The sequence below is a fragment of the Acanthochromis polyacanthus genome, chromosome 13, assembly GCF_021347895.1.
Source record: "Acanthochromis polyacanthus isolate Apoly-LR-REF ecotype Palm Island chromosome 13, KAUST_Apoly_ChrSc, whole genome shotgun sequence".
In the NCBI taxonomy this organism is placed as follows: Eukaryota; Metazoa; Chordata; class Actinopteri; family Pomacentridae; genus Acanthochromis; species Acanthochromis polyacanthus.
Window position 1 is genome coordinate 21,207,010 of NC_067125.1, and position 22,633 is coordinate 21,229,642.

The window sequence follows — 22,633 nt, forward strand, 5'->3', positions numbered from 1 at the left end:
GTGACTCTGCCTTGCAGTTAAAAGAAAATGTTGTTGTTTTTCATATAGGTGCTGTTTTCATAGATTTGACTGTATTCCGTTATTCATAATGGTAGCATTTATAGATCTAGAAGCAAGTAGAAGTGAGTATTTTCTCCTTTTCTTTAACTGTGATTTATTCTGATTAAGGTAGTTGTGGTGTAGTCATCATAATACACATTCATCCGAAGATCATTTAAAATACAGCAGTCCATGAAAATAAGTGTGAAATAAACCATCAATAAGTGACACATTGTAAGAGATTTTCCGTTAATTTAAGTCCTGCTGACCACAGGATACCAATTTACTAACCACAATAGTGCAGTCGAACAACGTCCAAAACATGAGACAACTTGTCAACTGACGTAGTAGTACTTTAATGCTGTCTTGTTGTGCTCCATGCTTTCGCCTCCTTTGTGTCCATAATACCAAGAATACAACTCAACTGATTCAGTTCAGTCCAAAGGTTCATGTGTGTTGCTGGTAGCATTCTGTATCCTGAGTCTCTGGTCTGCAACAGTAGCCTGGTAAATCCAGTTCTTTCCGCACACTCACATTTTCTCTGTCTTCACACTTGTAGTCTTCAGAAAGGTAGTGTCTACAGATACGAACCCGTACCCGTAGCTTGTGGGCTACGGATACGGCACTTTCCATTTGCCAGACAGATACGGACCCATACGCGAGTCTCGCTAGTCAAGAAGCTGCAAACCACTGCAAACTGTTGAAAGGTAAGCAAAGATTAAGGTTAGGCTTAGTGTTAGGGTTAGGTTTAGGGTCCGTACCTGTTGTACCGATGCTATGGGTCCGTACCTCCAGCGTCTAACGGGAGTCACGTGACCAGATCTCGCGTATCTGATTGGCAAATGGAAAGTACGGGTCCGTACCTCTAGCAACTATCCTTCAGAAAACAACCAACCCTGTTTCAGGGGATGATGCTTGAAGCAGTTAATCAGATTTCGCACAGATCTTTCTGGAGCCTTTATGCAACTTTTGGTGGCTGGATTACAGATGGACAACAGACAAATAATATGTAAGAGATTAATTTTAAAAAACACTTTGAAGATCAGTGAAGCCAGTGACTTCAGGTCAAATATGTGAAGTTCTAGTTCCAGAGATACCTGCAGAGGACAAAAGGACACAAAGTTAGTGACATGCAATGATGGTGTATGAAGAATGAGAGTGTGTAATGGAAAGTTCTCCAGCTGCCTAAACGTATAGCAGCATAACTAAGGGACAGCTCAGATGATCCTAAACAGCCTTAACTAAAAGCTTTATCAAAGAGGAAAGTTTTAAGCCTAATCTTAGAAGTTGAGATGGTGTCTGCCTCCTGAACCCAAACTAGGAGCTGATTCCACAACAGAGGAGCTGATAACTGAAGGATCTGCCTCCCATTCAGCTTCTGGAAACTCTGGGAGCCACAAGTCAACCTGTAGTCTGAGAGTGAAGGGCTCTGTTAGGATGATATGGTACAATAAGGTCTTTAAGATAAAATGGAGCTTGGACATTCAGAGTTATATATGTGAGAAGAAGGAGTTTAAATTCAGTCCTGGATTTTATAGGGAGCCAGTGAAGAGAAGAAGAAGTTTCCCTTAATTGTTGAGAAAATGTATTTGAAGAGATTGCAAAAGTTAAATGATGTTTGAAAGCCATGGGCATTCCAAATGTTGGGAGGCTCTATTGAAAGAGTCAGTAAAGCTTCCTTTTCATGATTTTGGAGCTCAGTATGAGGACAGACCCAGGATATGTGTATGCCCCCCTACCCCATTATGAGACTGCAGAACTAAATCATTGTACTGTCATTTTACAGCAACATCGCTAAATACATTGTCAGTTTAACCACATTATCAAATCACAAAATCAATTTCAAAGCAGCAGTTTGTATTCCCTTTTCTCTTCACTTTGACCTTAGTTGAAATACCAGAGCAGAAGTGTAGACCTAAAACCAGTCAGCCTTAATGGTTATTTCTTCAGTGTTTCTTCTTTCCCAGGTTTCAGCAATAAATTTGATATGTGAAATCTTATTACAACTATCAGAATGGCCAAGCCTATGAAAATACAAGCCGGGTAATTTAAAAGAGAACATTTGTATGATTTTTGCTGTGTTTGCTGGGTTTTGCTCCTGTCAAGTTGCTGCTGTGCTTTAAAGTAGCTTTAAAAAGTAAAGGTTGAGTGTTTGTTGGATGCCTCAGTGCCATCTTACTGCAGGGCCATGAGAGCGCTCCACTCATCTAACAGTGAGAAGATTGTACACAACTTCTCATGGGCATGTTTGTGTGTTTACAGGACTCTTTGAGCTTACTGCATGCACTGTCTTTATCCAGTATAAATAAATGCCACAGTCGCCCTTTGTTGTCACACTAACACTTAAAGCCTGCTCTTCCTTGTTTGGTTCCACAGCCACTGAGAATTTCAGGAACATTTCTACCTGTGCTGACTCCTATTTCATACTAACATTCCTTTTACCTTTTCTCTCCTCACTGAATGGCAGTATCTGACTTCTCTCTTTGCTTTTGCAATGTCATCTTTGCTTTGCTTCTTCTGATTTTTTCCTGTCTCTGACTCCTCATCAGTCAGGGGGATTCAGAAACAGACTCTGAGGTGGAGGATCGCGTGGATGGGGTAAAGTCTTGGTTGTCCAAGAGCAAAGGTTCGACCAAGAACCTCTCTGATGACGGCAGTCTCAAGAGCTCCAGGTCAGTATACAGGCAGCAGCTGTTTCTAACGGTATCAATCGACCAGACATTTGACCTCTTTTGGTCTTTACCTTCATGAAAAGGTTTATATGATATGACCCAGAGGGAACAGTCATCAGTGACGACTATTGGGCTGAAATGAGGGGCCTGCTATTACCAAAATTTATTTGTCAAGCTGCTTTGTCTTTATTGTCACCCACTCGGTGAAGCGTGTTCTATTTTTTCTCAAAACAAACCACCTCAGTGGTAGATTTATCAGTGTGCCCATTGGCCATCTGGCATAGTCTACCTGAGCCACTCACTGAGATTAATGAATGTGTCTGCAAGCTGACAGCTGCGATTGCCCCAGATTTGTCTCCTTACCAGAAGATTTAACTTTCCTCTGTCGGTTCAGCCACTCCCAAACGTTAAAAACTTTTTGAGTCTTTAAATCTCTCTTAGCAGCATGTCCTTTTAGACAAACACTGACTGATTCATCAAGTTAGCTGATACTGCCCTTTGAAGTAACTTTCAAGTTCTAAGGACTAATGGTCATAGATGGCAGAATTTCTGTCAAGTTCTTTTAAACAATAGAACAATGAGAAAGTGGAAAAGACAACAGAAATGTCCTTTAAAATTGTTGAATATCGTTCACTGTGTTTTGACTCGATAGTTTTCAGAATGTATTGCGTATGTATCTGCTATTTAATGAAGTGGATATGCAAGGTTTTTTTTTGTTTTTATAACAGTAATTGCTTTGAAAAGGGATTGTAGATGACTGAAGTTAGGATTTTTCCCTTTCATATCATTCCCATGGCCTTCATTTGTCCTTGATGGGCAGTAAAATTGTTTTGGTGTCTGGCTTTATGTTTTAGTGAAGGAAAAAAAAGATTGTTGGGACCTAGTCAGTTGTCTCCAGTTTCTATCTCCTTTATCTGTATTTTTTCATTGCTGTCCATTTTCTGTCATTTTGTTCCATTTCAGTGCTTACATTTCTTACCACATTTCTCGTTTTAAGATTTGTCAACTTCCATTTATTTATTTCTTGTCTCTTCCTTTCTCCATCTCCACTGGACCCACTCTCATCTTTGTCATTTTCTCTCCCTCTGTCTTTATTCCTTTATCATCCCCACTGTTGTTTCTTTCTAGATATGCCGTAAATGTTGATGCAAAGGAAGGGAAAGAGTGGAAAGAGGGTAAGGAATGGAAAGAGATGAATAAAGAGGGCAAAGAGGTAGAAACAAACAGGCCAGTGTCAGTGATGAGCTCTCTAAGCTACAGAAAACGATCCAACCCTGATTCTATTGCTGGCAAAGGAGATGCCCTCTTCAGTGCTCTCAGGGAAAATGCAGGTTCAGAGGATGCTCTGTCCTTCCATAAGCCCAAGTCCAAAACCTCAGATGTTCAGGATGACACGTACTTAGTCAGCTCTAGAAGGAAGTCCCAGGCTGTGGATGACATGAACGGCAGAGATTCCGTTGTTTCCCAAGCCTATTCAGAGGCCAACAGCCGAGCCAGGAAAGGCATGGACAGCCGCTGGGGTGACTTTGACAAAGAATCAACCTTTTCATTCACTGCACCTAGTCGGGCCTCCACACGTCTTGAGTTAAGCCCAGACCAAGATTCCAAGTCTACTATCAGCTTAGGCTCTTCAAGCCCACTTGGACGACATCGAAGTGCCTCATACTTAAAAGAAGGCAGAGGCGGGCAATCAGTGTATGGCAGCAATCCCAGCAGCCCTTGCTTTAGTAGACGGTCTGGGGGTCGCAGTCCTAGAAGTGTTAGCCGAGCTGATTCTCGTATGTCACTGGCACACAGCTGCCGTCTGAGTGAGTTTGACGTTGATGTTGATGATAGTCGAAGTGTAGCCTTCACTGAGAGGTCAGCATTTAGTCCTCACTCATCGACTGGCCGCAGTATCTCCATGCCACCTCCACAAGCCAGATCCACTTTTGATAACGACCCACTAGATAACTCAGACATCAAGCCAGTCAGCCATCGCAACTACCTCGATCCTGACCTGGAGAAAGCAATCAATGAAGTGCTGAGTTTTAAGCCAATCAAATTCAAACGCAGGAGCTTGGAAGATTCTGAGGGTGAAGAAGAAAAATCCAGGAATAATGTAGATGACAGCAAATATGTTCATGACAGAGAGATTGGTCGGCCTACAAGCAGTCTGAGACGTTCTGCATCTGCTGTGGACTATATGAGACCATCGCGCAGTGCCAGCAGCTGCAGCAATCGCCATCGCAGTAAGAGCAAAGGCAAGAGCAAGAGAAGTAAGAGAAGCTCTGAGTCTGACAGCTCAGGAGACAAGACTCATCGTCACAGGAGCAACTCCAAGAAGAGATCCAAAAAGTCCAAGAAAAAGTCCAAAAAGAAGGATGAATTTTCGTCTTCTTCCTCATCTTCTTCATCTTCAGATTCTGAATCAGAGTCTCCGTCAGACTCCAGCTCAGGTGCCTCCACTATTTCCTACCGAAGTTCCAGCAGTGTGAAGAGAGCCCCAGGTCGAAAGGTGTCCAGCCCAGAAGGGGAGGGAGAAGCTGCACCACAGAGTGAGAGCCAACCCCTTAACAAAAAAGATGAGAAGAAGAGGAAGAAGAAAGTGGACAGCCTGATGATGAAGTACTTGTACCGGCCGGACAGTGACTGATGCAGGGAGTAGGTGATTGCCTGATCCAGACTTGTTGAAGGGTGTGTTTGAAGCATGGTGTGACCTTACTCATCAAAGACTTTTTCAGTTGTATCAATCAGCACATTAAATGTTCCACATTTAGTCTGACTTGGATTTGACTTTGTCACTTCAAAATTCTAATTTGCAGTTTGCTTTTCTGATGTTATGTAAGGCATGCTAACAGTTCTCACAAGTTCTCAATTTTCAATCTTGTAGTGGTGACTACACTCTATGGCTGTCTTTTCCCCGGTTTTAATATTGTTCAGGTCTCTTCGGGAGCAGAACGGTCATGTGTTATGAAATTTATCACACTAGTAAATTCAGTTAATAAGAATGTGCACTCAACATGGATAGTAAATCAGCCTTTCGGAGATGTCACTTTGATTTGTTGCCCCAGAAATGTAAAAATAACAGAAGTCAATTAAAATGAGGGCAAGAACATATTTCTCCTTCCAGCCCCATAACTGCAGGCATAATTAAACCTTGAGCATTGATTTACAACAACAGGCAAATTTATTTGTGATTCACATTTGACAGCAATCAACCCCTAGTTTTCACAGTGTAAGCCCTTTCTGTGTTAAATAATATTGAAGAGCAGCAGACCAAACTATAAATGGTTTGGATTTTTTTTTTGTGTCAGAATTCATCAGAAATATTTCAGATGACGCTTTAAAGTGACTTCAGTCATTTTTAGGTTTTGGTAATCACCCATTTATTTAATTTTTTTAGTTTTGAGAAAATTAACTTGCGACATTTTGAGAATGGAACACCACATGTAACAATGTCATGTGTTTGTTTGTTTGAATAGCATAGATACAATCCCTTAATAACCATATTAACAGTTGTGCATGACAGCATGATGAGGTTGCTGTGTTTTTTGCAGCCGCCGAAAGCTAAAGGCAAAGTAAATATCACAAAAGTGATAAAGGTACAGCTACTGTAGTTGTCAGCAGAGCTCTTCATACTATAGCACAAGAATACACAATAAAATGAAGAAAACATTGTCACTACATTGATAAACCATGTCCAATAATGCTGCAAATATGTAAAATACAATCAAACTAAGAGCCATTCCCAATCAGACAGACAGCAAATACAGTAACGCTACAAGTCACATTGAAGCTTCTTGTCAACAAAAAGAACAGGACCGCAAGCTAGTAGCTAGTAAAAGGTAATGCTACATGGGCTAGTATTAACAATGACACCAGAATCACTCATTTAAGAGTATTCATGCTAAAATGTTCAACAACTGATGTTTGCTCAAAAAGAACTTTATTGAGAAATGCTCAAATTCAGCAGATTACATGTTTTGGTGTGTTTATGTGTTAGTGTAATAAAGGCAGGGTGCATTCTAATGTATTTCTGTTCTTGTTTAAGACTTGGAATGTGTATTTACTTTTCTACGAAGTTGCAGGATAGAAGACAACCCTTTTAGCAGGAAGCTAATCTTACTGATGCAAGAAAACAATGACAGTTGACTTAGTTGTGAAATTTGACATCTTAAAACCAAAGATGGGACAAATGCTGGGTTTCTTCCTGGCTCAGCAGCTGGTGAAGTGCTCAGCTGCAGCATGCTTAGTGGTGCAATGTTTAGATTAAGTCAAAAAGTCTCACTCTTATAAAGTATATCAGCCTTTCACAGTCAGACAGAATTATGTCTTTTGTCAATTTACCTTTTCCTGTGGTTATTTCTTTCACCTGGTAATTCATAGAAGATTACCTACCAACCAGTCGGTTTGCAGCCTATTTTTAAATTTCCTGTTAATGTGTTTTGTGAGCTCCTTGTTTGCTACATTTTCTTTAGGCGACTTGTCAAAATACTAATTTCTACATCTGCTTGTGTTTTCACTTATTCTTTATTCACATGAGCTGCTACTTTTCCTTCTTTCCTCCAGCCCCCCTAGCCGAAGACGCTACTGCTTTGATAGATCTGATGAAGAGGAGGAGGAAGAAGAAAAAGAGGAGGGCCGGGCGGCTGAGGGCTCTTACTACTCTCGACACAGATACAGCAGCCACATGAAAGACGATGAGGTTGAGGACAGGCTCCATGAGAGCACATCACAGTCCTCACCACCGGCCTCCACCCTCTGAAATGCACCATCATTCAGCTGAGACAGTTCGCCTTGCATGTAAAGCTGACCACAGTAGTGGTCACATGGACACAAACACCCACCTAAACACTTACATACCTGCAGGAAACCACAACCACTCAAAATCCAAACTTCCCATGGCAGGTCCTCACAGGATTTAGTCATAGTTGGACTAACAGCATTGGGTTTTGACTAGGCACTCATCAGTCTGACCTCACTGCACACAGCAGCTCTGTTACTAATGACTCCACTCTGCTGGCTGCATGCAAGCAGCAGTTGTTTGGCTTGAGCAGCCATCCAGTTTAACTCCCATCATGGTTGTAACTGAGCCAAAGAACCTGAGGTTTCAATGATACTATATTCTTTCTTTCTTTCTCTTTATCCCTCGTCCTCCCTTATTTATATATGGTACACCACAATAATATGTATTGCCATGCAACAACGTATTGCCAAAAGCCTTTGTTCCAAGTATATGTGCACACTGTTATACTTATTGCCAGTTGATGCTAAATCCTGAGAAAAGTCTCAGCCTTTTTCTTTCTTTCCTCTTTGGGACAAGTGCCATTTTATTTAAGTGTGCTCCTCTACAGCTGGCTTCTCTGCAGCTGTGGCTCTTCACGAACTGCTGCACTGTACACTGAAGATGTTGTCATTATCTTCTGCTTGCTTTATGTTTTCCTGCAAAGTTTTTTTTCTGCCTTTTGCTGGCAAATTATCTCTTCTTTCCAGGGAAGAGGATTGCATCAGTTAGCTGCTCTGCTATGGAAGCAAACCATTTTTTCTTCTTTTGAATGTTTTGTTCTTGATGTTTGACAGATTTGTTTTGTAGAAGATCGCTGTCAAGCAAATTAATATCTGCAAGGTTTGAGCTTACATCTGTGAAATGCCTTGTCTTATTTTTATTTTGACTTGATTTGGCTAAGTACTTCCCAGGCTTCTTTAGTGACAAAGAGACTATGGCTCTGTCCTCAGTGCTTGTTATTCGTATGCCGTCTGTTGTTTGTTTTTAGTGTGATCTGCTTTCCTTCTCCAGAGGGCAAGTACTTGACTTTGAGCAACGGTCATCTGTTGATTTCTCACAAAACCACTGACTACATGTATCTTAAACCAGCAACTTATAGCAAAAAGCTGGTGTTCTAACTGTATTTTTCTTATTTTCAAAAAATCACATTGAAAGAATATACACACTGTAGTAGTCACAGATCTATAGTTAGCCTGCTTCTATGAAAATGGTTGTTGCCAATGAATCTTTTTTTAAAGACCTGATTCAAGCAATTTGGATTCGACATGTAACTTGTTCAAATCACAGAGCCACACTGAAACACATTCACTGTGTTTCACTGTTGTCATGAAAAGTGGTATAACTAGTAGTAACAAGTGGGAGAAAAAAAGGAAGAGAATCACCATGCCCCTGCACAGCTGGACACGTGCAGTGATGAAGGGCAGCAGTTCTCACTGATTAGTCAGTTGTGTACATTTGAGTGTGGGCTCAGTAACGTTGAACATTAAGCCTGCAAGCAAATTCTGCTTAACTGAATTAATCTAAATCAGTCTTTTTGATTCACATCATTTCACGGGTTTTGATGATAAGAATAGTAGAATGTCACCAGCCATTTTCTCGCTTCATTTTAACAGCAACTGAACTGGACACACTGCAACCCAGCCTGTATAACCAATACTGTGAACTCATGTTCAGTGTCTTTGTTTATCTGTCAAGTTGTGTGTGTTTTTAACACAGTGATGCCTGAATAGCAAGGAAATAAAAACTTGTAGTTTTATGGTTGCTTAAGCATTGCATCGCACCCTCTGGTCACGTGTCTGTATTTACTGAGTAGCATTAGATATGTTTGAAAGCCATTTAAAGACCAGAAGAGCTTAACATCTTGTGGGGGACTGAAAGAATTCTTGGATGTTGTGGGAGAAATTGGGGCTGATTCTACTATTAATGCTTTTTGTAAACTCTTCATTTTTATTTTCTATGCAGTCGACTCAAGTGTTAAAATATGTTTTTGACCTTATTTACCCTAATAAAGTGTCTGGCTTCAACAGGAAAAAAATGACATAATGCTGACTGCACACAGTATTTATATATATATGATTCATGCTAGCCTTGAAATACATCGTCTTTATTTTCATTATTGAACAAATTGACAACTTGTTATAAATTTTGCATCACAGTTTAATATATTGTAAATAAATGATGGTGATTGTTTCAGATTGTTCTGGAGATTGGATTTGTATGACTTGTGCTGTTTCGGTCTTCGGCTCACATCTCCATGCACACTTCAGTTTGAACTTTGGATGCATTTTGTTGATATTTCCGTATCACATGTAGATAATACAAGGTATTTTCTGATTCATCCACTTTTGTCCTTTACCTGCTGTGACAGATGTCAACGGTGGCACTGACTCTGGGAGTGTCTTAAAAGGACACGGACACATTTTGTGTATTATTGCTTTTATTTCCTGTAACACCAGGAAACATATTGTAGCTGTTTTGTGCACCAAAAGGACAACAAGTCCTCAAATTCATACGACCGCATCGGTCGTTTGCACCGTGCACCGGAATACGACCTATGCGGTCGTATGAACGTTTGCGCCCCTACGGGGAAAACGAACGCATTACGTGATTTAATTCGCGAAACGGCTTTTCCGTCGCGAGACGGCTTTTTTCTCACTTTTGCAACACGGGTTTAGGGTTATGGTTGGGGTTAGGGATAGGGACAGGGATAGTGTTCGTTAAAAGTTTGTTCACGGTGATGTTTCAGCTGACACACCGGAGTGTCGATATTTACTCAACCGCTAGAGGTCGGAAACGTCAAAACGTAACATGCGGTCGTAATACGGGTGTGTACAGACGACCAATGTGGTCGTTTTTCTTTTGAGGACAGGCTGCAAAAGGAAGCCGTTTAATAGCAATAATTAACAGCAATTAGCTTGGCAGATAATACTTTTAGCCGGAGGCAGCGAGATTTCTGATGGAGAAATTCACTTCACATGATGATGAATGTATGGTAAAGTGTCAGAGTGGTTAATACAGGCTGTAATTTCAAAAACACACCTAAAAATCTTGAGGAGCTGGTGCAAATTCTGTGGTTAATTCCACAGATACCATTTTAATGATAATGCTGATTACCATGAAACTCAGCCGTCTGATAGATGATAGACTGTGATGTTCAGTTTGTGTTGTTTCTCTAACTAACTGATATCATGGTGAAGAAAGTTTGAGACATCTTCACTGGTCTGTTTTCTCGAATGCGGATTTGAGCTGTGAAACATCCGGACCGTTAGAGTTTGTCCAAACATTTAGGGTCAACGACGGAGTCCAGGGACTTTAGCAATCCTCTGACTTTCTGTTTAGTGCCACCATGAGGACAGCATCTGTAGTTTGGAATGGAAAATGTTAGTATGTTAACACACTATACATTATCAAACCTTTTAAGAATCAGTCTTAACATTGCTAACATACTGAAGCCAACACTAAGCACAAGTCAACAGTGTGGCTACATACAGCCCCAGAGCTGCTAGCATGGCTGAAGACTCTTTGTGTCTTTGCTGTTTTTAAGCTTGCTGGGCCACATTGAGAGGGTCAGAAATGTTCTCACTTTAAAGTCACTCTGTGTTGAATATTTTTGATTACAGTGTCTTTCAACAGACTTGGATGGTTTAACGTTTTATTTGTAGATGAACTATCCATCCATCCATTCTCTGTACACCGCTTTATCCTCACTAGGGTCGCGGGTGGTGCTGGAACCTATCCCAGCTGACTCGGGCGAAGGCAGGGGACTCCCTGGACAGGTCGCCAGTCTGTCTGTAGATGAACTAAACACTCTTAATACTCTACTTACTGTCGTTGGTTCTGTCTGCAGGTCAGCCTCACTGTCTAATGCCACCAAAAAGGAGTAAAAAAAAAAACAAACAGTCAAACTTTTCAGTCACACATTATCAATGCTTTTAAAATTCTCACTTTGTACATTTTCTACATGGCAACTACAGTCTAGTTACAGCTATAAGGAAGATTGTGGTTATGGCAAAGAAACTATGGTTCAGGTTTGATGAGGCAACTGAAACATAAAAGTTACAGGGACAGTGTGATCACCATTGATAAAATTAAAAAAGCAAACGCTATACGTAGATCGATGCTGCACGTAAGTCTGAGGTGCCATAGAAATGCTGCAGATGTGAATTCTTCCTGACTAACGTGTCTGACACATTACACAGGTCAGATAGTGACTGATTTACTTTCATGCACCAGCAGCACACTGTTGTACAGATGATATGCTAAAGTAAATTCAGGCTGCTTTTCATTCTGTTTGCAGAAATGCAGCCCTGAACCTACAAGGAATCTATTCATTTCCTCACTGCAGGCAATCACTTGTCCTTCCAGTAGTGAACAATCTCCCTGCTGTAAGAACTAGGTTTTCTGTGTGCCCCTTCTCGTGTCGGTGCACAGGTGAATCACTGGGCTTTAGAGCAATGGTTCTCAACACTGTTCCACAGGACCCACTGTCCTGTATGTTTTAGATGTTTCCCTGCTCCAACACACCTGACTCAAATGATCAGCTCGTCATTAGGCTTCTGCAGAGGCTTGATGACGAGCTGACCATTTGAATCAGGTGTGTTGGAGCAGGAAACATCTAAAACATGCAGGACAGTGGGTCCTGAGGAACAGGGTTGAGTACCACTGCTTTAGAGAAAAGCATTTGTGGCTACAACAGGTTTCTGCTATGTCTGAAATGCTGGTGCTGCTGGACATCTTCCCATTTTGAACTTGAGTCATCTTGATAGTTTGACTGAGCTTTGAACTGCTGCAGTTTCCCTCACAGACCTCTGAAGTTCCACTCCTGAGCCTTGCCCAGTTCTTTGTGCTTCTGCAGAAGATGACCAACTTGCGTCCCACTGTTGTGCTCACTTGTGCCATGGTGTTTTCTTCAGCAGAGCCTCACCCAGTCCACCTTTCCTACACAGCCGTCTCTGTTTCAGTAGACTCTTTTGGTCCAGCCTACATGTTACACATTTCAGTAGCACCTGTTTATTCATGCACTGGGTTGTAGAATTACTTACAAATTACTTAAGTGGGTAGTAACATTGTTACTGTTTTTAACAACATAGAAAAATCTCACTTTCACTATCCATACACTGCTTTATTCTGTTGTGAGGGGGCTGGAGTCTATCCTAGCTGACTGAGGGTGAAGGTAGGGTTCACCTGGACAGGTCAGTCTGTGCTCATACAGCATGTTGGAATTGGTACATTTGTACAGTTATAGAGGAAAACACAAGACTACTAACTACTAGTTTCTCTTCGTTACACCATCGACCCCCACCAACAGACGGTTACTGTAGCAACAGCTGCTCAGATCTGACAGAAGTACCCAGAGGTAGAACATTGACATGTGATGTTGTAGAACCATCATTTTGTTAGCGTGTTGACTTCCAACAAAAATTAGTAGTTAAAAAAAAACAGTTTTTATTTTGTTGTAGAAAATACATTGGATATCAGTTCATACAGTCAGTTGAACCCCCCAGTGCCATAAATAATTTAGTTTCATACTTTATACTCACAAACTGTAAAAATGCAGATGATACAGAAGCCACCATGTCTGTTTTACTAATAAACAGCACTGAAATTGCTTTATGTGTACTTGACATAAACATGAAGCAACAGCCTTTATTTTTTGTGCTGATCAGGTCAAATCTTTGTATTCTTGCAAATATTGTCAGAGGAAAGGAAAAAGTCAATATTGTGATGTATAAAAAACACAGCATTTCTTTCTCTATACCAAAGGACCAAATGAAGTCTTTTACATCATTTTTCTCTGATACCAGTGACACAGAGTCTTTGAAGATGAAATCTTTTGGTTGCAGTAGAACTGCTGAGGTCCACGTCATGTTTTGTAAATCATCAAACATCCAGAGTTAAGCATTGCTTTCATAACACTAACCCTTTCTGGGAGTTTGTACAGACTTTCATTGAGTGCTCAAAGTGTCCTTGAAGGGCATTAATGTGAGAACTTAGATGTAATCTTTCTCTGCTGATCAATATCCAATCTAATATTTTGACATGTGAGGACTGCACTCTACTTTTTGTCGTTCATTCAGCCTGCCATTTCAGAGAGCAAAGCATGTCCTTCATTTGTTGGCATCAGATGATTTGTGCACCAGAACAACATTTTTAAACTTTCACTGCATCAAAATGTTTCAGGCAAAATGCTAAAATGTTTGCTCCCTAGAGGAGCCTTTCACATGCAACTGAGTTGTCCTAAAACATTTTCTTAATCATATTTTTAGTGTCACATGGAACAGATTCTTACATACATCCATCCATCCATTCTCTATACACCGCTTTATTCTCATTAGAGTCGCGGGGGCGCTAGAGTCTACCCCAGCTTAGAGTACCTATATTAACCAGAGTAGCGACATGATGGGTCCAAAAAATTTTGGTCATGTGATCTATGGGCGCCATTTTGTTTCCTATTCATGAACGCTGGGGTTTCCTGTTAACGTTGTTTACACCGCAGAGAGTAATTCTAGGTCTTTTTTCGCTTCCTAAATACCTGAAAAATGACGGACTGTTGTGCCTTTGGGTGCACAAATCGATCGGAGAAGGGATTCCACATGTTTAGATTTCCCAGTAATAGTGAAAGAAGGAAACTGTGGGAAAATTAAGTCCGGAGAGTGGGATGGAAACCGATTTCATCATCGTTTTTGTGCCAGGTTAGTCCCATGTATGTACTTTCATGTTATGATGTATGGGTGAATGACAGATAGAAAAGTTTGATGTGATTTTAGGCAGTTGTAGTTATTTTGACTTTGAACATTTTCATGCATGGAGATGCATGAAATACAGGCCATCTTGAGATGTGCAAACGTATTTTGCTAAATTGACCGAAGCTGCAAACTCGATGATGGAAACATTATACACCCGTGGAAAGCTTGGATTCTCATGAATCCGCCGATATAAACCACTTTCAGATGTGATTACCACAGCGGGTAATATGAACACATTTGTCCAACAAACAGCAAATAACGTAAACAGCACAACTCACCTTTGAAGGCTCATAACTAGTCACAGATGAAAATATTCCACAAAAAACGGCCATAATCCAACCTTGACATCCATACAAAACAAGCCAGTAAAATATTTTGTCCAAAACATGTCTTGAAATCAGTTAGCAATATACAAATAGCTAAGCGAGTACACACACAGTCACGGGTGCATTGTGCGTGGCACAGTGAATGGAAAGAAAATGGCGTCAAATCCCCAGTTGTTGCTACTCTGGTTAATATAGGGACTCTACCCCAGCTGACTGAGGGTGAAGGCAGGGGACACCCTGGACAGGTTGCCAGTCTCTCGCAGGGCTACATATACAGACAAACAATCACACTCACATTCACACCTACGGGCAATTTAGAGTTATCAATTAACCTCAGCATATTTTTGGACTGTGGGAGGAAGCCGGAGTGCCCAGAGAAAACCCACGCATGCACAGGAAGAACATGCAAACTCCATGCAGAAAGATCACGGGAAAGCCAGGACGCGAACCAGGGATCTTCTTGCTGCAAGGCGAAAGTGCTAACCACTACGACACTGTGCAGCCCAGATTCTTACATGTTACGAATTATTTGTCTACAGTTAATTCATGTGCTGCCATACAAAATACATTACTAAATTATATGAAGGTATTTCAGGTGCAAAATGTTTGAGCACCTGTAACATTGAATTTGTAGTTGTGTACATCAGAAAATCTGATTTCCCACACTCTGAGTTGTGTACTTGTAAAATAATTTCTTGTATGTGTCAATGTTTTTTCTTCCCACAAAAACTACAAAAAGATCCGATCTGTGTATAAATTCTATGCTCTGAGATTGACAGACTTTTCGACCAGTCAGAGAGACGCTTTGCCCGCCCAGCCAATCAGAGGTTTTTATTCCATCCGAGGTCGGTCGTTTTCATCCCACAGTCAATTGGAAGGAGAGACGCTACATGAAGCCAGGTCACAGTGGAAGGCTACGACCCTGCGAGCGGTAAATGCTGCTCATGAAGGTGAGTTTTTCAGACACATAAATTACAAAACCGCATCACGAAGCCACAGAAATTAGCGTCCAGTCGTTTTTCCTCTAAGCACAGCCAGACGTGTGCGTTTGTTCTCATGAAGACGTTGAGTTGAGAAACCTCCGATTGGCTGGGCGGGCAAAGCATCTCTCTGACTGGCCTAAAAGTCTGTCAATCTCGGAGCATAGAATTTATACACAGATCGTTTTGTAGTTTTGCACCAAATATCTCAGCGGGACCGGAAGTACGATTTCTGATTTGCACCTGTAGATTTCTGATTTGCACCTGTAGATTTCTGATTTGCACCTGCAGAAAACAGAGAATGTGTGACTTGTGGGGAGGATTCGAGTGTTTGTAAGTAGCAATTTGTGCTCGTGTGATAAAGGACACAGCTATTTTCGTGGTAAATTATTTCACATACTTATTGCACAAGTTCACATTCAGATGCACATATTCAAATTCTCACCTCAACTTCACTTCGTACAATACAGGTGCACAAGTATGTTTTGTACTTAGTGTGCTGCAACAATAGGTGCAAAATGTCAGCGTGTCAGTGTTGAAATATGTGACTTGTAGAGAAGGATTTGTGCACCTGTAAGTACGATTTGTGCACCTGTAAATGGGATTTGTGCACCTGGAATTACGATTTTGTGAATGTGTATTTTTTTTGTGTTGTATTTGTGGGAAGAAAAAAATCGACACATACAAGAAATTATTTTACAAGTACACAACTCATAGAGTGAGGGAAATCAGATTTGCTGATACACATACAAATTCAATGTACACAACTACTAATTCGATGTTACAGGTGCTCAAACATTTTGCACCTGAAATACCTTCATAAAATTAACTACCTTTGATCAAAACTGAGTTATCTGTATCTGAGTTTTATACTTCCGTTGTACTATATGTGTAAAAACACCTTTTGAAATTAGCAGAAACTACTTCATAGAGCTAACTGTACGTGACTCTTACTGCACACTGCTAATAGAGCTACTTGGATGAAATGCTATTACCATGAGGCTTATAGCAATGCAGGACACCAGACTGTGACCAAAATGGTTGCATATGCAACTTTTATTTGAGATTGTGTGAGGTAAAAAATTTCACGAATTCACATAGTATGTGCATGTGTATAATGATTATTAGGCTGATTTAGGCCACTCTGGTGGGCACAGGTAGCTCCTACACGAGGCACTGTGTGTGAAAGTAGTTGGTTTCAGTCAGTCACCCCCTACCTGATGTTTTAAATGATTCATTTTACTGGTACTGTGTGCAGACATTTTCCCACAGTCTAGCATAGCGATTATAATTCTGTAGTTTATATGATAAATCACGTCACACCTTAGGCTTTGACAGGTGGTTCAGAAGAACAATGCTAGCTCCTTGGCATGAAAACTGACAGCAGTAAAGAAATAGAAATGTAAAAACATTTAGAAAACCTAAAGATTGTCACTATAAAGTACTTTTAAATACAAAACAATCGTAAAATGAAATGAAATGAATTTCATGTCTGTGCTTTATTTTTTCATGGAAGAACTTTTTTTAATCCACATATTTCAATTCCAATGTTTTCTTTCCAGTTCAGGTTTGGTTTATGACGTCAAAATGTATTTTCACTGCCAAACTATTTGGTCACTGTTCTGGCCAACTGTTCTGTCCAGCCAGCATCTGGTGCTCAGCAGCAGAGCAAACCCATAACAGATAACAAAAGCGTAATCTTTGAAATGCGCTGGCGAGAACCCTGATCCGTCAAAATAACAGCGTAGCGGCCCTAATCACAGCGTAATCTTTTAAACTGACAGCGTAACGGGCCGTTACGACAGCGTTGTGCTGGCGAGAACCCTGAAGTATCTAAAAAAGAAACATTACTGCTTCTTACAATGTTGTGCAAAACAAAAGCATCCAAATGATACATAGTCTACATGTCATATATATATGAAAATGAAAACATTTCTTTGTGGGTACTTTGATGACAGTTGCATTGTTTCTGTAACAGGCTGTGGTGGCTCACCAGTTAAGTCTTTGGGACACTGATCAAAATGTTGGAGGGTCAAACCCTGTCCAGTCCAGTCACAATCAAAATGCAGCCCCTTCAGCTGGTGCAGATGGACTTCATCTGGCCCAGCCAGAAGAAGCGATATAAACTTTTTAACTATTTTTTTTCACAATAAAGCTGAAATACATAACTTCCTCTCCTGTTGTATTTCAAGGAGATTAGTATAGATCAGCTGCACAACAAGCAGTGCCACTTCCAGTGTCTATAGAAAGTATTCATCCTCCTTGGACGTTTTCCCTTTTAATTGTTTGTCAACACTGAATAATCAATCGGTCAATTTAATTGAGCTTTATGGACATGAATTTACAAAAAATATTCTTTCATTTTAAAGTGAAAACAGATTTCTACAAAGCAATAGATAGATTAAACCTTTATTAGTCCCACAGTAGGGAAATTTACAGTGTACAGCAGCAATTAGAACAATTTGAATAAAAAAAGAGTGCAGCACACAATGGACACAGTGGATATATATATAAATAAATAAAAATATTTTCTTCAGAAGACAAAAAAAGGCAGTATTTACAGTAAAATTTTTATGAAATTGCACAGCATCACTATTTACATTTTTTATTGCACAGTTTGTAAGTGGGTGAACTGAAGCTACTGGGAGCAGGCTTGATTGTAAAGTCTGACTGCAGCAGGAAGGAAGGACCTGCGGTATCTCTCCTTTAGACACTGCAGGTGAAGCAGTCTGTCACTGAAGGAGCTGCCAAGTGATCTTACAGTTTCCTGCAGGGGGTGGGAGGTGTCCTCCATGATAGACAACAGCTTTGTCATCATCCTCCTGTCTCCCACCACCTCCACAGGATCAAGGGGGCAGCCCAGGACAGAACTGTCTTTCTTTACCAGTTTGTTTAGTCTCTTCCTGTCTGCAGCCGTGATGCTGCTGCTCCAGCAGACCACTCCATACATATTGGCTGATGCCACCACAGAATCATAAAAGGTCTTCAGAAATGCTCCCTGCACCCCGAAGGACCTCAGTTTTCTGAGCAGGTGGAGTCTGCTCTGACCTTTCTTGTAAAGTGTGCTGGTGTTAGTAGTCCAGTCCAGTTTCTTGTTTAAGTGAACACCCAGGTACCTGCAGGAGTCCACAATCTCAATGTCCGTTCCCTGGATGTTCACTGGTGTAGGAGAAGCGTGTCTGTTCCTGCTAAAGTCCACCACCAGTTCCTTGGTTTTCACCGCATTGATCTGGATGCAGTTCAGCAGGCACCAGTCCACAAAGTCCCGGTTAAGTTCTTGGTACTCCTTCTCATCTCCGTCCGTGATGAGGCTGACGATGGCAGAGTCGTCAGAGAACTTCTGAAGATGGCAGTTTGTGGTGTGATGGGAGAAGTCTGCAGTGTAGAGGATGAAAAGAAAGGGGGCAAGGACAGTCCCCTGTGGGGCCCCTGTACTGCAGACCACAGTGTCAGACACACAGTCCCCTGCCCTCACAAACTGTGGCCGGTTGGTGAGGTAATCCAGCAGCCACACTGTGAGGTGGGAGTCCACTCCTGTCTGCTCCAGCTTGTCCCCCAGAAGTGCAGGCTTGATGGTGTTGAAGGCACTGGAGAAATCATAAAACATGATTCTCACAGTGCTCATCTTCTCCAGGTGAGAGAGACATCTGTGCAGGAGGTAGGTCACTGCATCATCAACCCCGATGCCGGGCTGGTAGGCAAACTGCAGCGGGTCCAATGATGAGCTCACCAAGGGTCGCAGATGACAAAGGACCAACCTCTCCAGGGTCTTCATTAGGTGGGATGTTAGTGCCACCGGCCTGAAATGGTTGAGGTCCTTGGGGTGCGATATCTTCGGCACCGATACCACGCAGCACGTCTTCCACAACTGTGGTACTCTCCCCAGCTTCAGGCTCAAGTTGAAAATATGTTCCACAATCCTGCTCAACTGATCTGCGCAGGACTTGAGGAGCCCGGAGCTGATGCCATCTGGACCTGTAGCCTTCCTGATCTTCAGTCTGCTCAGTTCTCTCTTCTCTTTGGTTGAATGTTGACAGGGACAAGTTGGGGCAGGGGGGCTGTGTGCTGGTTATGAGTGTGGGGCCCTGTGGAGGAGGGGAGGTGTGATGGTAGGAGAACTGTAGTGGAGCTGTAAGGAGGGGGAATACAGCGGGAGTGGTGTAGTCAGCAGGGGGTGCAGACAGATGCAGTGGTGGCTGCTGCAGGGTGGACTGGTCTGGGGGAGGGGTGGCTGACTGTTCAAACCTGTTAAAGAAGGTGTTCAGATCATTCACCCACTCCCGGTCCCGTCTCAGTTCAGTCTTGGGATCTTTGTGGCCAGAGATGGTTATCAGGCCCTTCCAGACCCCGCTGACATTGTTCTGCAGCAGCTGATCTTCCATCCTCTTCCTGTAGCTGCATTTCCCCTCTCTGATCTTCCTCCTCAGTTCTCTCTGTGCAGATCTCATCTTCTCCTTGTCTCCTGACCTAAAAGCCCTCCGTTTGTTCTTTAGGAGAGCCTTTATATCAGGAGTAATCCAGGGTTTGCTGTTGGCGAAACAGCGTACAGTCCTGGTGGGCACAGTGTAATCCACACAGAAGTTAATATAGTCCGTGATGCAGTGAATGAGGTTGTTGATGTCCTCCCCATGATCCTCACAGAACACTTCCCACATAGTCGTTTCGAAACAGTCCTTGAGAGCCTCCTCAGCTTCCTCGGACCATCTCTTGACCATGCGGGTGACAGCTGGCTGTCTGTGTACCAGAGGTTTGTACACAGGAAGGAGGTGAACCAGGTTATGGTCAGATTTACCTAGTGGTGGAAGAGGAGATGATGTGTATGCCTCCTCGGTGTTGGCATAAAAGAGGTCCAGTATTTTATTGTCTCTGGTGTGGCAGGTGATATATTGTGTGAAGGTGGGTAGTGTGGACAACGGAGAGGCATGGTTAAAGTCCCCAGTAATAAGGAAGAGGGCCTGTGGGTGCTGTGTCTGCAGCTTGTTACTGAGTGTAGGACATCACAAGCAGAATTAGCGTTAGCAGAGGGAGGAAGGTACGCAGCTATCGCAATAACATGCGAGAATTCCCTCGGCAGGTAGTATGGTCTCATGCTAACAGCTAACAGTTCAATGTCCTTGCTGCAAAGTTTTTCTTTGATAGCGATGTGCCCAGGGTTACACCATCTATCATTAACAAGCACAGCCTGTTCCCCTCCTTTCCTCTTACCACTCTCCTTCGTCCGGTCTGCCCGCAGCAACTGAAAGCCGTCCAATGCAGTGTTAGAGTCCACTGTTACCTCCGTTAGCCAGGTCTCAGTGACTGTCAGTTATTTAAAAATGTAAAACAAAAAATAAATGATTAGTCAGTGTTTAGTAGATGCACCCTATGTGGACAGGACTCAATCAGCCTTTCACATCTGGACATATGACATATGATATTTTACTGCATTCTACTGCATGGGGATGGTAAGTGAACAGCTGGCTGCACCTGTCTTGACTTAGGTGAATACTGAGGCAATCAATTCTTTTACTGACATCACTTTCAAAATGAAAGAGTCTCTTTTTGTAAATCCTTGTCTAAAAATCCAAGTAAAAATGACCATAATTCATTGCCAAAAATCAGTAGACACTGCAGCACAGACGTGTCAGTGTGTGTGTGTGTGTGTGTGTTTTTATTCATGTCACATTTTTTACTCACTGTGGACTCATTTTTCACTGCAGTGTAAAGTAAATGGCACAATCATGGCTGGAAATAGAGAGAACTGTAGAATGTCTTCTGTGCGGTATGACACAGTAATAAGGGCCATAAATCATAAAAGAAAACAAACTTGAATTTATATTATGTGATTATTTATTTGGCAAAAACTTAAAACAACTGGAATCAGCAGGTCCTGCATTTCTATGCTCGCAGGTGCATAAATATTCACAGTATTGTTCACTAATATTTCACTATGCTTGATGTGTCTTTCAACAACTATCTGACAACTTGTTCCTTTGTGTACTGGTTTTGAGTCATTTTATTGCTCAAATTTGTTTTATTTTTTTCTCTCTCTCAGTCTCTCAGTTCAATTGAATGATATCACAGCTTTTGTCAGATCTTTTGGTCAAAGCTGAGTCAAATAATTGTGTGTGTGTGTGTGTGTGTGTGTGTGTGTGTGTGTGTGTGTGTGTGTGTGTGTGTGTGTGTGTGTGTGTGTGTGTGTGTGTGTGTGTGTGTGTGTGTATATAATTATTTTTGTTATACAGGTTATATTAACAATGGATCCCATTGTTTTGAGTAATGAGTGAAAACCCTACAGAGAACACAGTGCACCTGCCTCTTTAGCTCTTGACTTTATTGGCCATAAAGCTTCATCTCACGGCCTGGTTTCCAGCAGCAGCAAACAAACACAGTTGGAAATGAGCTGGTGAGCATAGTGAAACATTTAGTGGGTAAAGAACAACATCAAAAGTTCAAACCAGAGCTAAAGTAGAGTAAATATTGCATTTAGATTCATCCTATGCTCACAAACATAATTCTGATTGAATGTTAATGTTGCTCTCTGCCTACCGTGCAGCTTTAAGGTAGTTCATGACCTGCAGCTGGGCCTGCACTATTTATCACAATTCTATTATTATTACTATTATTATTATTATTTAAAATCATATCAACATCACATTTACACATTTACTTACTTAATATTTTAAGAAGTTAATCACATCTTCTGGTAATTAGCAGACGCTACAGAAAAAGACCATATTACCATTGGATATAAGAGCCGGGTTCAGACTTTGGACTGATTGCTAGCCAATAGTAAAGCAATTCTCTTTTCAAACATTTTCTATTTGTAAAATAGGGAAGAGATTGAGAGGGGTGGTCTCGTGCAGTTTTATCTTCACAGGTCTCGTGCAGTTTTATCTTCACAGGGGCGGCATGGCTCAGAGGGTAGCGTGGCCGTCTTGTAACTGGAAGGTTGCCGGTACGATCTTCAGCCTGTTGAGCTCATGTTGAGGTGTCCCTGAGCAAGACACCGAACCCCTAATTGCTCCTGGTGGGTCGTGGTTAGCGCCTTGCATGGCAGCTTCCGCCATCAGTGTGTGAATAGGTGAATGTGACATATCATGTAAAGCGCTTTGGATGAAAG

General features: G+C 41.6%; 1 protein-coding gene across 7 annotated transcripts in view; it reads left to right on the forward strand.

Annotated features, from left to right (window-relative positions):
- The window catches only part of LOC110968371 (unconventional myosin-XVIIIa-like), a 247,258-nt gene extending 237,586 nt beyond the window's left edge, over positions 1-9,672 (forward strand). For all 7 annotated transcript variants that reach the window (XM_051958139.1, XM_051958138.1, XM_051958140.1 and 4 more), the window contains 2 exons: positions 2,589-2,711; positions 7,263-9,672. In XM_051958139.1, coding sequence (XP_051814099.1) covers positions 2,589-2,711; positions 7,263-7,458 — 319 coding nt within the window. In that variant the 3' untranslated portion in view covers positions 7,459-9,672. The remainder of the gene's footprint in view (positions 1-2,588; positions 2,712-7,262) is intronic.
- Positions 9,673-22,633: the final 12,961 nt, after the last annotated feature.